The 15397-nt window shown below is 35.9% G+C and overlaps 1 protein-coding gene and 1 non-coding gene across 19 annotated transcripts in view; one reads left to right on the forward strand and one right to left on the reverse strand.

Annotated features, from left to right (window-relative positions):
- ADK (adenosine kinase) overlaps positions 1–14796 on the forward strand; it is a 506565-nt gene extending 491769 nt beyond the window's left edge. For 17 of the 18 annotated variants that reach the window (XM_072823669.1, XM_072823668.1, XM_072823681.1 and 14 more), the window contains one exon: positions 13980–14796. In XM_072823669.1, coding sequence (XP_072679770.1) covers positions 13980–14104 — 125 coding nt within the window. In that variant the 3' untranslated portion in view covers positions 14105–14796. Of the gene's footprint in view, positions 1–2774; positions 3002–13979 lie in introns of those variants that run through there. The other variant, XM_072823678.1, reaches the window with a different exon arrangement.
- LOC140632770 (U6 spliceosomal RNA) lies at positions 11147–11250 on the reverse strand. The gene has a single exon (XR_012030462.1). It is a non-coding gene; the product is annotated as a U6 spliceosomal RNA (small nuclear RNA).
- Positions 14797–15397: the final 601 nt, after the last annotated feature.

Here is a 15397-nt window from a genome sequence, read left to right on the forward strand (position 1 = left end):
ATTTCATAGCAACACATAAAGATCTACCTCATCCTGGCTAACTGCTTTATATTATTCCATTCCATGGATTTAACCACTCCCCTCTTCAAATTGATGGACTTTTTAAAAAAAAAGATTTCACTTATTTATTTGACAGAGAGGGAGAAAGCAGGTAGAATCAAGAGACTAATTGAGAAGTGGAAGCCCAAGGTGACAGCCGTCACTGACGTGAGCCACAGTGGCTGTCAGAGCTCTTCACTAAAATGAAGAAGTAGGGAGAACTCAGCCGGTGCAGCGGGACTGATGAAAAGTGCAGCTGAGTTGGAAATTCAAGTGCAAGAGTCAGATAGAGATGGGCAGTGGGATTACAAAGGGTCAAAGCTCAGGGGAGGGAACTGGCCGCCGCGGGGTTCTAGGAGTCATCAGCCCGGAGATGTGAACTGAGGCTCCGGGGGCAAGGGGACCACCCCCCTCCCCGCCCAGCAGGGTGGGGACTCTGCGGGGGAGAAGAGGCAGTGGTCAGAACCCTGAGAAATGTTGAGGTGTAAGGGGCTGGAAGAGGTAAGCACTACATAGGAGCAGCTGAGAAGCCGAAGGAAGGCCAGCCCGTTTCTGTATGTATGTATATATGTGGGGTTTTTTTTTAAAGATTTTATCTGTCCATTTGACACAGAGAGAGAGAGCAAGCACAGTCGGGGTGGGGGGGGGGACAGAGGGAAAGGAAGAAGCAGACTCCCCACTGAGCAGGGAGCCCAATGCAGGGCTCCATCCCAGGACCCTGGGATCATTACCCAAGGCCAAGACAGACCCTTAACCTACTCAGCCCCTTGATGGATTCTTTTTAACATAAATCATAAAACCTTTGTAAGAAGAAAGAGGGTAGATATTACCCTTGCCAAGTAATCAAACTTAACATTACCAAGGATGGAACAAATCAACATCAGGTACCCCCAATGGAATACCCTAAGAAGGACACAGTATCATTTTTGTAACACTCCTACCAAACTTGTTAAACCCGAATCTAATTATGAGGAAATATTAGACAAACCCAAATTGAGGGGTATTATGCAAAATAACTTAGCCAGACTCTTCAAAAATGCCAGTTTTGAAATGCTGAATAGGAGGGAGTACTTTTCTAGATTAATATAAACTAAAGGAACACAGCAATTAAATGGAACTATGGATCTTGGATTAGATTCCAAAACAGGAAAAAAATCTATAAAGGATATTACTGCAACAAGCAAGGATATTTTAATATGTTCTATATATTAGATATAGTATAGTATTAATATTAAATTGGTCTTATTTATTACAACAATGCTGCAATGAATGCATTATACATATGCCTTTGTACACATATATGCATATATGTAGCTTAGAGGCCATTTCCAATTCTTAGAAGAATTGCTGAGCTTGAAGGCTTTGTACACTTAGGTGTTTTTTTTTTGTTTTAAGTTTATTTATTTAAGTAACCTCTACACCAATGTGGAGCTCGCACTCACTACCCCAAGATCTAAAGTCACATGTTCTTCTAACTAAGCCAGCCAGGCACCTGTACACTTACAGTTTTGATAGATATTACCAAGGTGCCCTTCAAAAAAAGTGCTAATTTACACTCCAGTATATAATTATGTTTGCTCTCTTTGATAATACAGTATATAAACTAATTTTATCTTTACTAATCTCTTAGGTGAAAAATAGTATCACATTGTTTAGATCATATCTTAAGTGGAAAAAGGCTACATGACAATATCTATACTAAGATATTAAGATATGATATGCGTGATTAGTACTAACTAGATATTAGTATCCAGAAAACAAAATTGATTTGTTTTTTCCCTTTTCTTTGAGGTATCTTTGGAGAAACAAATGTTTTTATTTCAGCATAGTTGAATTTTTTAGTCTTTTACTTTATAAAGTATACTTTATATACTTTAGTCTTTTACTTTATAAAGTATACTTTATATACTTTGTGCTTTTTGTGTCTTATTTAAGAAATCCTTCTTACCCCTACAACATTAGTATATTCGTTGTTTTTTTCTAAATGTCTTACAGTTTTGCCGTTCACATTTAATTCCTTGATACATCTGGATTTTTTAAAATATGGAATAAGATAATTTTATTTTTCCAAATCAAAAACTAGCTGCCTAAACACTATTTTCTAATAAACATCCTTTCACCATGGATTCACAATGCTAATTCTATTGAAGCTTAAGATTTCCCATTTGCATAGGCCCATTTCAGAAGTATCTTTTCTGGGACACCTGGGTGGCTCAGTGGTTGAGTGTCTGCCTTCAGCTCAGGGGGTGATCCCAGGGTCTGGGGATCGAGTCCCACATCAAGCTTCCTGTGAGGAGCTTGCTTCTCCCTCTGCCTGTGTCTGTGCTTCTCTCTGTGTCTCTCATGAATGAATAAATAAAATCTTTTTTAAAAAATATATTTTCTTTTCCTTTGCACTATTTATCTATACCTATGCCAATACCACACCATATTTATTATTAAAGTTTTATAATAAATTAGACCTGGGGAGCACCTGGGGTCTGAGTGGTTAAGAGTCTGCCTTTGGCTCAGGTCATGATCCCAGGGTCCTGGGATCAAGTCCCATATCAGGCTCCTCTAGGGGAACCTGTTTCTCCTTCTGCCTATGTCTCTGCCTCTCTCTGTGTGTCTCTCATGGAAAAATAAATAAAATCTTTAAAAAAATAAGTAAATAAGTGTTGGATCTGGTGAAGCAAGTCTTTATTTTTCTTCAGTAGAAATGTTTGGCTATTGTTGCTTCTTTGTTTTTCTTACAGATTTTAGGATCAACCTTTGCTGACATTTTGTTTTGTGATATATATATATATGGGATCCCTGGGTGGCTCAGCAGTTTGGTGCCTGCCTTCGGCCCAGGGCGTGATCCTGGAGTCCTGGGATCGAGTCCCACGTCAGGCTCCCTGCATGGAGCCTGCTTCTCCCTCTGCCTGTGTCTCTACCTCTCTCTCTCTCTCTCTCTCATGAATAAATAAATAAAATCTTTAAAAATAATAATTATATATATATATATAGACTTTTGTATATTTCTCTTATATCCAGTAATTTTTCTAGAGTAGAGTCTCCTAAGTCCAACAATTTATAGATTATTTGGAGTTTTCTATATACAGTTCTCTTAACTAAAATTAGCAAATTTATTTCATTTTTTATACTATTTTTTTTTCTTAGTCTTATTGCTCTTAAGATCTCCATGGTGTATTAAATAGAACTGATTATTGAATGCCTAGGTGGCTCGGTTGGTTAAATAGACTGATTACTCTCTATAATGGGACTATGTGTGTTTTATGTACTTCTTAATTCTACTGTTTTGTCCTATATTTATTGGTTATTATTTTTACAATCAGGAAAAAAATTTCCCTTGCTTTCTTGAATTAGACAGGCTCTAAGTAAAGTCCTAAGGAGTGGTCATTGAAAGTGTAATATCCATGACCATGGCAACTGCTATTGCTTCAAGTCTTGTACCTGAGATATTACTCTATTTCACATTGTTAGTTTTCTCTGATGTTTAAATTATATGGCTTAGAAAAATTATATGACTGAAAAACTACTTCAAACACATATGCATTTGTTTATATTATCAGGTAAACGAAGTACTATCCTTTCTAAATGTATAAGAATTTAAATTTAGCCTAAAATGTGATTTTTAAAGAAAATTATATATACTCTGTAACTTCTTTCAAATGTTTTACTCTCCATATACATAATGTAGTCTACCATATATAAAAGAGTTTCGGGACTATGTAAGAAATAAAGAGATAATCAATGATATGTACTTATGCAGGATCATTAGAGAAACAATTTGAGAATAATACAAGATGCTAACACTTGTAAAAGGTGAATTATTAAATTTCATTCTTCCATTGTGTTCATAAAAGATGTATGATATGATTTTGATCCTTTTATATTTATTGAGACTTGTTTTGTGGCCTAAAGTGTGATCTATTCTGGAGAATGTTCCATGTGCTCTTGAAAAGCATGTGTATTCTATTGTTTTTGAATGGAATGTTCTGTATATATGTTACATCCATCTGGTCTAATGTGTCATTCAAAACCACTATTTCCTTGTTGATTTTTCGTCTCAATCTATCCATTGATGTAAGTAGGATGTTAAAGTCCCCTACTGTTACTATATTATTGTCAGTTTCTTCCTTTGTAGTTGCTTTATGTATTTAGGTATAAATAGCAAGGATAAACTCCTGTTTGGGGTGCATAGATATTTACTATTGTTCTTCTTGCCAAATTGTTTCCTTTATTATTGTGTATTGTCCTTCTCTGTCTCTTGCTTTTACAGTCTTTGTTTTAAAGTCAGTTTTGTCCAGGGAGACCTGGGTGACTCGGTCAGTTGAGTGACTCTTTATCTCAGCTCAGGTCTTGATCTCAGCCCCACATCAGGCTCCATGTTGAGTATGGAACCTACTTAAAAGATAGATGGATGATAGATAGATAGATAGATAGATAGATAGATAGATAGATAGATAATAGATAGATGATAGATAGATAGATAGATAGATAGATAGATAGATAGATAGATAGAGTCTATTTTGACCAATGTAAGTATTGCTACTGCAGCTTTCTTTTTGCTTCCATTTGCATGGTGTTTTTCCATCCTTTCAGTTCCAATCTGCATGTGTTTTTATGTCTAAAGTGAGTCTCTTGTTGGCAGCATATAGTTAGGTCTGATTTATTTCATCCATTCAGTCACCCTGTATTTTGATCAGAGCATTTAGTCCATTTTCATTTACAGTAATTATTGATAGATATGTACTTATTGCCACTTTGTTACTTATTTTCTGGTTGTTTTTGTAGTTCCTCTCTGTTCCTTTCTTCTTTTCTTGCTCTCTTCCCTTGTAGTTTGATGGCTTTTTTTTTTTTTTTTTTTTTTTTTTAGTGTTATGCTCAGATTCCTTTCTACTTATTTACCTTTTCTTTATTAAACACAAGAAAAATCTGGAAAGAAAACAAATACATGAAGTAAATAACATGCTACTAAACAATGAATGGGTCAACCAAGAAATCAAAGAGGAAATTAAAAAAATACATGGTGAAAAATGAAAACACGATGGTCTAAAATTTTGGGGATACAGCAAAAGCTGTTCTAAGAGAGAAGATTATAGCAATACAGGCCTACCTCAAGAACCAAGAAAAATCTCAAATAAACAACCTAACCTTATACCTAAAGAAACTAGAAAAGAAAGAAACAAAGCCCAAAGCCAGTAGAAAAAAGGACATAATAAAGATTACAGCAGAAATAAATGAAATAGAGACTTAAAAAACAATTGAACAGATAATGAAATTAGAAGCTTGTTCCTTGAAAAAATCAACAAAGTTGATAAACTAACTCTTAGCTAGACTCATCAAGGAAAAAAGAAAGAGGACGCAAAAATCGAAATGAAACAACAACTAACACCACAGAAATACAAAGGATTATAAGAGAATATTATGAAATTTTATATGCCATTTTTTATAACCTAGAGCAAATGGATGAATTCCTGGAAACATATAACCTTCCAAAACTAAATCAGGAATAAATCAAAAATTTGAACAGACCGATTACTAGCAATGAAACTGAATCAGTAATCAAAACAACAATGACAAAACACCTTAATTCTTTCAAGCTCATAAAGTCTGTGTGGCACAGCTTTCTTGATGACAACCAGAAAAGCTTAGTCATTCTTTTTGTTGTGAATTTGAATGAACAATAATGGAGCCTACTGGACTTTTAGTTCTGCCCACCATGAAAACTATTGGAGAAGGAACTATATATGGAAAAGAAAAATTGACTTACAGACTTTGTTCATTTCCTTCTAAAATATCCCTAGCTCTTAAGTGCATTGATTAAGGCTTTCATACCTACTGACAATATTTCTTACTTTTCTGTAAATGACACTGAGAAAATTCTAAGTAGTATATCACTTATACAGTAACTACATAAAATGGACAAATTAAGTCAGGAAATTATATTGCCATTTGCCCACACCAGCCATTCCACCTCTCTGTGCTTTGAGGAAACTAGCCTAGCTCCTCCTCTCTGCACAGTTTTAAACATGTTTCAGGTCTCATCACAGATACTACATTCAGTTATCCTAAAATTGATCACTCTCCTTAACATCAGTAAAAGAAAAACCCAAATGAAAGTAACCAGAAGGTAGGGTGCCTGAGTGGCTCAGCCACTTAAGTGTCTGCCTTTAGCTCAAGTCATGACCCCAGAGTCCTGGGATCAAGTTCCGCATAAGGCTTCCTGCTCAGTGGGAAGCCTGCTTCTCCCTCTTCCTCTTCCTGCTGCTCCCACAGCTTGTGCGCTCATGCTCTTTCTCTCTCTTTCTTTCTCTCTCTCTCTCTCTCTCTCTGTCAGATAAGTAAATAAAGTCTTTAAAAAAAAGAAACCAGAAGGTAATAAGCTATACTAATCGCTAAGGGACAGAGGTTCATTCTGATAGTTCTGGATCTGTGATTGTTTCAAGATTCAGAGCTAGCCAGTACTAGCCCTAGGAACCAAATTCATTGTCAGTGAGAAGCCTTAACCCACCATCTGCCTCAACAGCTTGAGACCTAAGGTCCATGACATGACCTAAATTTCAGAAAAGTCAGAGGAGCTGTGGGATAAGCCTATCAGCAGTAGGATTAGAAAGGAGTTACACAGATCCCACAGAAAAGGAACCAAAGTAGAAAGGCAACAACTGGCTCAGCATATGAGTTCCTGACTGGAAACCTATGTTGATGTTTCTTGTTCTCCAGTGTTATACCTTCTGTTTCTGTTCTCTTGACTATGTTGAAAGGCATATATGCAGACCGTTACCCTTCGATTTCAACATAATGTATTGATGAGGACCATAAGAACAGGAAAAGAACCATCAAGAAAAGAGGGTTCCTAGGGAACTTTTTCATGTAGAACACATATGCCAAGTCAGTCATTTAAGATTTTTCTTGTTGAACTCCTGATAGACCTAAAATCTTTACTAAAAGAAAGCAAACTTCTTTTTTGATATGTATCTGTAAGCCATACTTATCTGCTATAGTGTGTGCTAACCACACTCTTTAAAATTCACCACATTCATTGACTAAGCTGTGAATAATCACTTTGTTTCCATGCTGTCATAGCATTTGTATATATTAAATACATACCTAAAAAATACTTTATTAGAATAATATCCCCAAAATGCAAATACCTTTTAAAAATAGAGGAAGATCAGGACACCTGGGTGGCTCAGTGGTTGGGCATCTGCCTTCAGCTCAGGTCATGATCCCGGGATCCTGAGATCGAGTCCCACATCAGGCTTCCCGTGTGGAGCCTGCTTTCCCCTCTGCCTTTGTGTCTGCCTCTCTCTGTGTCTCTCATGAATAAAATAAATAAATAAACTGTATTTTTTTTAAAATCACAAGGAAATAGACAAACCCAAAATGAGAATCACTCTGTTAAATAGGAAGTAGGGAAAGACTATATGCTTCAAAAATGTCCCTGTCACAAAAGTCAAAGAAAGTCCGAGGAAATGCTCAATATTAATAAAAGACCAAAAACATAACAAATCCTACATTACATTCTATCCTAGAAGGAGAAAAAGTGCTATAACGAACATTGATAAAACTGGGATATGGAGAGTAAGATTAGACAACAGTATTCTAACAGTGTTACTAAAGTTAATAACTGATTATGTAAGAGAATAGCCTTATTCTCAGGAAAGAAACATTGTATTTAGAAGTAAAGAGGAATGATACATGCAACTTGATCTCAAATAGTTCAGGACAAAACCTGTATAAAAGAGAGAGTATATGTGCACAAAAGGAGCAAAATGTTAACAGTAAGTGCATCTGGGTAAAGGATATGTGGGTATTTTTCACATTATTTTAATTCTTGCGACTTTTCTATAAATTTGAAATTATTTCCAAATAAAGGGTTTTATTTAAAATACACTTTAGGTCAGCTAATAATTAAAAATTCTAACTTAAAAAAATTGTTTTGGGAAACATTTCTAGTAAGTCAAATAAGCCAGACACAAAAGGACAAATATTGTGTGATCCTCCTTACATGAGGTACCTAGAACAGGCAAATTCATAGAGACAGGAAATAGAGTAGCAGTTGCCAGGGGCCAGAAGTGTAGAGGAATAGAAAGGTATTGTTTAAAGAATATAGAGTTTCTGTTGAAGTGATGAAAAAGTTCTGGAAATCGATAGAAGCGGTAATTACACAACTTTGTAAAATGATCTTAATGCTATAAATTGTTCACTTAAAAATGGTTAAAATGGTAAATTAGGTTATATATTTTTTACACAATAAAGAATTAACCTTAGAATGTTTATTCATGTTATCATGGGATTCTTTATGATTCTTAAAATATAACCTCCCTTTGTTTAAACCACTTTTACAAAACTTTTAAGATAGATTATTAAAAATTGTTATTCACCTGGGGCAAAGGTCTTAGCTTTTTTCTGCATTCAGGCTTGCCACTTGTCAAAGCAAATGTCTCTTCAGAGTACTTCACTTCAGTCATCAGCTAGCTCTTCTCTTAGAAAAAGGATGCTGGTACTTATGCTTCACAAAAATATTTCATAAACATAAGCTTTTCTTTTTCTCACAAAGATCATACCAGAAGGAATGAGGAAAACAGATGTTGCTTATAAGGCTTCTCATAGATGTGTTTCCATTGTAAGCTGATCTGAGTCTGAATTTGGCGTCTGCTCCATTCACTGTGTGGGCTGAGCATTTTTAGTCTCACAGTTTGGCTGAAAGTTAATATTGACCTTTGACTGTTACCTGAAAACTCAATGATAAAATACTCTTACTAAACCTCTTGAGGGAGTGATTTCACATTCTAAGCAAATGTCTTCAAAATATATCACTCCATTAACCAAATTAATTTTATTCTTTGGTTGGGAATACTTATTTTACTAGATACAGAGCATTCCCCAAATCTGACAGGGAAAAAGCTTGTGTGGTCAGAATGGTAGAGAAGAGAAGATGTAAATCTCTTATAATGTTCTCTGCAGGTCATTATACCACAGCTTCTCAATTAATCTTCACCCCCATCAGGCTGCCAGGGCCAGGGAAGTCTGGCTACAGAACAGTTTCTCATTATTTGTTCTTCTGAGTATGTGCGTACTGCTAAGCAGTTCACGTTTCCCTTCGAGGGAAAGTAGCCCCAGATTCTTCTGTCCTTGAACTGTCTTATTTGTAACTACAACACTTTTTCCCCTTTTACAGTTTTATTGTACTATAACTGATATACAATGAACTGCACATATTTAAAGTGTACAATTTTACCATTTAAAGTGTACAGTTTTACCATTGTATAGTCATACATCCATGAAACCAGCACGGTAGACATATCCACTACTCCTATGCACTTTTGCAATCCTGCCTTCCTGCCTCTTTTCCACATTTGGGTCATTTCTGGTTTGGGGCTATTACAAATAAAGCTGCTGTGAACATTCACTACAAATCTTTGGGGTGAATGTATGCTTTCATTTACTTTGAGTTAAATGCCTAGAACTAGAATAACTGAATTATATGGTAAATGTATGTTTTTAAGACACTGACATACAGTTTTCAAAGTGGTATTATCATTTTATGTTCCCACTATCAGATGAGAGTTCCAAATGACCCACACCCTTGTCAACACTTGTATTGGTTAGTCTTCTTAATTTTAGCCATTCTAATGGGTTGACAGTAGTATCTGATTGTGATTTAAATTTACATTTCCTAATGACTAATGGTGTTGAACATCTTTTCATGAGTTTATTTGGCATTTGTTTACCTTTTCTGCTAAAATATTAGTTTCAGCACTTTTGAACCCATTTTTAAATGGGTTGTTTCTTGTTATTGAAGTGTAGATGTATTTAATTTGGCAGAGTCCAGTTATTTTTTTCCTTTAGAAAAGCTTGTACTTTTTAAGTCTTACTTAAAAGATTTTTGGCAAATTCAAAATCATTAAGATTTTCTGTTTTCTTCTCAGAATTTTATAGTTTTAGCTCTTACATTTAAGTCTAGATCCATTTCAAGTACATTTTTGTAGGTGATATGAGGTAAGGGTTGAAGTCTGTTCTATTAACTTTCAGCCAAACTGTGTTTGCTTTTTCAAATATGCCATCCAGCTGTTCTAATACCATTTGTTTGAAAGATTATCTTTTCTCCACTGGATTACTTTGATACTTTTGTCAAAAATTAATTGACAATAGGTTTATTTCTGGGCTCTCTTTATGCCATAGCATAGTGTCTTGATTATTTTAGTTCTTCAGTAGGTTTTTTTTTTAAGATTTATTTATCATGAGAGATGGGGGGGTGGAGCAGAGACACGGGCAGAGGGAGAAGCAGGCTCCATGCAGGGAGCCTGACGTGGGACTCGATCCTGTGTCTCCAGGATCACTCCCTGGGCTGAAGGTGGTGCTAAACCACTGAGCCACCCCAGCTGCCCTACAATAAGTTTTAACTCAGGTAGTCTTGTTTTTCAAAGGTGTATTTGGCTAATCTTAGTCTTTTGCATTTACACATAAATATTAGAATCAGCTTGTCAGTTTCTATAAGAAAAGCCTGCTGGGACTTGATTGGTATTACATTAAATCCATTGAAAATTTTCTTAGAGCTATTAACAATATTGAATCTTCTGATCTGTGAACACTTGATATCTCTCCATTTTTGTAGGTTTCTTTTACTTTTTTCAGCATTGTTTTGTCATCTTCAGTGTGCAGGTCTAATACTTTTATCAAGTATTACACATATTTGACAGTGTGGTAAAAGATATTTTTAATATCAATTTCTAACTGTTGCTAGTATATACAGTTACTATATATACACACAGCATGATGTATATATAGTATGGAAATTCAGTTGATTTTTGTATCCTGCAACTTCACCAAAATCACTTCCTTGTTCTAGTAACTTTTTTCTAGAATCTGTAGGATATTCTCTAAAGACCAGTAATTTCTCAATCTCAGATCATAGACATTGTAAGATATTTAGCAGCATCCATCACTCTACTCATTAGATGCCAGTAGCACCCTCTGCCCCAGTTGTGAACACCAAAAATTACCAGACATTGCCAGATGTCTTGGGGTGGTGGGGGAGCTATTGAAAACTATAGACAATCATGCCATCTGCAAATAAAGACAGCTTTACCTCTTTCTCCATCTTGATGCCCTTTTTTTAAATATGAGGCACTTCACAAATTTGTCATCCTTGTGCAAGGGCCATGCTAATCTTCTCTATATTATTCCAATTTTTAGTATATGTGCTACCAAAGTGAGCAATTGATACTTTTTATTTATTTATTTTGTTTGCCTTATTGCACTGGCTAAAGTGTCCAGTACAATTTTAAGAACAAACATTTTTTCTCTTGTTCTTGATCTTAAGGGGAATACATTACATCATCCACCATTTTTTAAAAGTTTATTTATTCATGAGAGACACAGCGAGAGAGAGGGAGAGATATAGGCAGAGAGAGAAGCAGGCTCCATTCAGGAAGACCAATGTGGGACTCAATCCCAGGACCCCAGGATCACGCCTGAGCCAAAGGCAGGCACTCAACCACTGAGCCACCCAGGCATCCCACATTATACACCGTTTTAACTGTCAAGTTTTTTCCCTTAGTGCCCTTTTTTTTTTTTAAACATTTTTACTTATTCATTCATGAAAGACACAGAGAGAGAGAGGCAGAGACACAGGCAGAGGGAGAAGCAGGCTCCACGCAGGGAGCCTGATGTAAGACTCGATCCAGAGATTCCAGGATCACACCCTGAGCCAAAGGCAGAAGCTCAATCACTGAGCCACCCAGGTGTCCCTCCCTTAATGCCCTTTATCAGGTTGAAGAAGTTCCTTTCTATTCTAGGTTGCTGAAAATTGTCATTAGAAATGTATGTTGAGGGCAGCCCGGGTGGCTCAGTGGTTTAGCGCCGCCTTCAGGCCCAGAGCGAGATCCTGGAGACCTGGGATCAAGTCCCACATCGGGCTCCCTGCATGGAGTCTGCCTCTCTCTGCCTGTGTCTCTGCCTCTCTCTCTCTCTCTCTATCTCTCTGTCTGTCTCTCATGAATAAATAAATACAGTCTTTAAAAAAAAAAAAAGAAAGAAATGTATGTTGAATTTTGCCAAATGCATTTTCTTTATATTAAGTGATCTTATGGTTTTGTTATTTATAGTAAATTACACTGATTAATTTTCAGATGTTAAGCCAACCTTGCATTCCTAGAATAAACCCCACTTGATAATAATTTATTATCTCTCTTTTTTTATCTTTTTTAATATACTATTGGATTTGATTTGCTAAAATTTTCTTTAAAATATTTGCATTTTTTTGTATCAGAGTAATACTGGCCTCAAGGAATAATTTGGGAAGTATTTTCAGTTTTCAATTTTCTGAAGAGGTTACTGTATAGCATTGATATTATTTTTTTTTAATTTTTTTTTAATTTATTTATGATAGTCACAGAGAGAGAGAGAGAGAGGCAGAGACTCAGGCAAAGGGAGAAGCAGGCTCCATGCACCGGGAGCCCGACGTGGGATTCGATCCCGGGTCTCCAGGATCGCGCCCTGGGCCAAAGGCAGGCGCCAAACCGCTGTGCCACCCAGGGATCCCGCATTGATATTATTTTTACTCCATAAATAGTTGGTAGAATTCACCAGTGACACCATCTGGACCTGGAATTGTCTTTATGGGAAGCTTTTTAAGTATAGAATAAATATATTTAATAGATACCAGGCTAATCAGGCTATCTGTTTCTTTCTGAGCTTTAGCTTTGATAGTTTGTGTCTTTCCAGGAATTTGTCCAATTCATCTAACTTGACAAATCTATTGGCATAAAGTTGTTAGTGTTTCTTTATTATTCTTTTAGTGTATATAGATTCTATAGTGACATCACCTCTCTTACTCCTAATACTGGTAATTTATGTCTTGTCTCTTTTTTTACTGATCATTCTGCCTACATGTTTAATTTTGTTCTACTTAGACTCCTAAATCTACCTTTTCAACTCAGTGAGACTGTCGAGCTCTGCCTAGGATGTTGCTCCTTGTGTTGTAGCCTGGTAACTCTCTAAGGGGAAAAGTACATCAGTTTTACAGTTTATCCCGTTTATTTCCCTTCTTTCATGGATCTTTTACAGTATTTGAAAATCTTTGTTTCATATATTTTGTCCTTATTTTAGTTGTTTCTGGAGAAAGGGTAAATGTGGCTCTTTTTATTTCCTCTTGGTCAAAAATAGAAATCCTCAACACTATTTTCTGCTTTATCACACTTATTTTAATGTCAAGTTGGTCCATGGTGTTTGACTATAGAAATCATTTCACTGTTGCTTCTGGGAGTAAAAGGGAGATATAAGATCCTTTGTAACTCTTCAGTTCTTAAATCTGTACTTGGAGAGACATCCAGATGATAGAATTTTGTCCAAAAGCAATATGCTAGGAATAACAGCACATAAGGAATCCAGAGAGATGGAGAGAGGGATAAATAATACTGTCTCAACTGTAAAAACCCAAGGTAATATTATTTGGCCAGTACTTCCTACTCAGAACCTCTTTATCTCAAAACTGAAGGAAAGTGTGGTGATGTTTTAGGTGTACAAAGATTAAAATGACTGATGGTGAGTGGTCCTGTCCCAACTTGAGCTCTTAAAAGAAATATTGAGGGAATGGGATGCCTGGGTGGCTCAGTGGTTGAGTGTCTCCCTTTGGCTCAGGTTGTGATCCCGGGGTCCTAGGATCAAGTCCTGCATGAGGCTTACCGTGGGTAGCCTGCTTCTCCCTCTGCCTATGTCTCTGCCTCTCTCTGTGTGTGTCTCTCATAAATAAACGAATAAAATCTTTAAAAATATATATTGGGGAAGCTCATGATGTTTGGAGGAAGAACTTTCTAACACTTGAGGTTTAACATTTAATATCAACACTGAAGAAAGGGATAGGTACATAGACCTTTTTTTGGCCTCAGTATGATATTTCTGATGCCGTTACACAATATTCATGTTCTTCCCTTTTGTCTGTGTTTCAGGTTTTCTGTCTCAACTGGTCTCTGACAAGCCCCTGACTGAATGCATCCGTGCTGGTCACTATGCAGCAAGCGTCATAATTAGGCGGACTGGCTGTACTTTTCCTGAGAAGCCAGACTTCCACTGACAGAAAAGCAGGAAACCCAAGCCCAGGAGTACAGATAGTGCTCTGATTGCTTCCTGAGAATTCCCATATTAATAAAGAAGAAAATTATCTGCCATCTTTTCCTACTATAATAATATTCATTCTTAATTTAGGGAGTATAGTAATGCTCAGTAGAATCTTTATTCTCTCAACAACCTAAAAAAATAATGTCTATTTCCGTAGTTTGATAGTGCTACTTAAATGTTGATTAAACAGGAATACAGCATTTCAATGGAAATTTTTATTTCATTTTCAATTACTTTGTAAATTCATGTGTATTTAGCAAATTGATCAGTTTTTTTACATTTCTGCTTTGAATGCAGATGCAATTTAATATAATAGATTTTTAAACAGGAATTAATGCTAACACATCAATCTTTAGCTTTTTATACAAGTATATTTAATTTAGAATTGTGTGTATGTATATATGTATGTGTGTATATGTATACATACATATATGTATACCACATATATAAATAATAAATGGTCAAATAAGGTACGGAAATATATATCTTGCCAAGTTATGCCAAATAATCTCTTTAGCACATACTCAAACATGTAATAAACTTTGGATAATTAAATAGTTTGCCAAATTATGATATTCAAATTATAATCTTATATTTACCTATGATACTCTGTGATTTGATACAAATAAAAAACTTGTCATATGGGAATTTTTTTCTGTCTTTGCCCTGTGCTCAATAAACTAAAGAAATAAGATCATTATTTAATATTGGGCCCTGAAATGATATCTAATTCATTGATGGTGATAGAACAACATAATACATTGAAAAATAACTTAGTATTTGAGGCAATGAGTCACTGTTTTAGGGAGACAGAATTGCATAATAGAACCTCTGGAGTCTGATTTAATTATCTTTATATACCCTGGGGCAAATTACTCAACCTCTTTTATCTTCCCTTCTATAAAATGGGATAATACAAGATCGTTGAGATGACTTAAGAGAGAATACCAAGTATATAATGCTAGCTACATGCCTAGTAAGTGCTTAATAAGTACCTGCTATTTTTATCATTATAAATATTATTCTTGAGTAAGAAAAAGATGAGGTGCCTCGATGGCTCAGTTGGTTAAGTGTGAGACTCTTGGTTTCGGTTTGGGTCGTGATCTCAGGGTTGTGAGATCAAGCCCAGCATTGAGCCCCACATCAAGCTCCATGCAGAGTCTGCTCGAGATTCTTTCCTCTTCTCTCTCCCTCCTCTTCTCCTCCCCTGACTTACACATGTTCTCTCTCTCTCTCTCTCTCAAATAAA

This window comes from Canis lupus, chromosome 4, assembly GCF_048164855.1.
Source record: "Canis lupus baileyi chromosome 4, mCanLup2.hap1, whole genome shotgun sequence".
Taxonomy (NCBI): Eukaryota; Metazoa; Chordata; class Mammalia; order Carnivora; family Canidae; genus Canis; species Canis lupus.